General features: G+C 59.2%; 1 protein-coding gene across 1 annotated transcript in view; it reads right to left on the reverse strand.

Moving 5' to 3' along the window:
- Nucleotides 1-384, reverse strand: part of ENPP1 (ectonucleotide pyrophosphatase/phosphodiesterase 1) — a gene marked incomplete at its 5' end in the record, with an annotated part of 55,135 nt that extends 54,751 nt beyond the window's left edge. The window contains one exon of the mRNA XM_031060847.1: nt 15-384. Coding sequence (XP_030916707.1) covers nt 15-384 — 370 coding nt within the window. The remainder of the gene's footprint in view (nt 1-14) is intronic.
- Between the last annotated feature and the right edge of the window lie 518 nt (nt 385-902).

The raw sequence follows: 902 nt of genomic DNA on the forward strand, positions 1-902 counted from the left end.
GTGCGCGTTTGCACCCAGAGCGCCGCCGGCTGCTGGTCGCCTTCGCAAGGTGCTTCCCCCCGTCCCTGCCTGCAGTTCTTCGCCCCTTCCCGAGGAGGTTTTCCCCTCCCGCCCGTCAGTGCCTGCGGGATGCCCGCGGAAGCCCCCGCAACGCGGGGCATCGGGCCAGGCGAGAGCCCGCACACCGGGGGCGCCGCGCAGCAGGCGGTGTCATCGCCCGCCCGGGGGACACTGCGACTCCTTTGGGGTGGTTTGGTCTGTTCAGCCGGCAGAAGAGGGGACTGAGGGGAGACAGCATCCCAGTTTACAGCTTCCTCGTGAGGGGAAGAGGAGAGGCAGGCACTGATCTCTGTGGTGACCAGCGACAGGACTCGAGGAAATGGCCTGAAGTTATATCAGGAGAGGTTTAAGTTGGATATCAGGAAAAGGTTCTTCACGCAGAGGTTGGGCACTGGAACAGGCTCCCCAGGGAAGCGGTCACAGCACCAAGCCTGACAGAGCTCCAGAAGCACTTGGACAATGAATGCCCTCAGGCACGTGGTGTGACTGTTGAGGATGGTCCTGTGCCGAGTCAGGAGCTGGACTTGATAATCCTTGTGGGTCCCTTCCGGCTCAGCATATTCTCTGATTCTGTGACTTTGGACTCATTGCCCCCAAGCCAGGCCCTGCTCAGAGGCCTGGTGTTGTTGGGGTGAAATCCATGTTTGATGCCCTTCAGGACCTTTTATTGGGACTGACACCATCTGGCTCCAAGATGTCACTTCCCAATCATTCCCACTAAATTCAGCCCTGCTTGTTTGGCAAGAGAGAGGTGTTTGTACACACCCTGACTGTCCTTGGGGAAAGGCAGTTCCCCCCACATATGTAGGTACAACCCTGACTGCAGGGCTGGCTCCAGATGT

Source organism: Geospiza fortis, unplaced genomic scaffold (genome assembly GCF_000277835.1).
Source record: "Geospiza fortis unplaced genomic scaffold, GeoFor_1.0 scaffold217, whole genome shotgun sequence".
Classification (NCBI taxonomy): Eukaryota; Metazoa; Chordata; class Aves; order Passeriformes; family Thraupidae; genus Geospiza; species Geospiza fortis.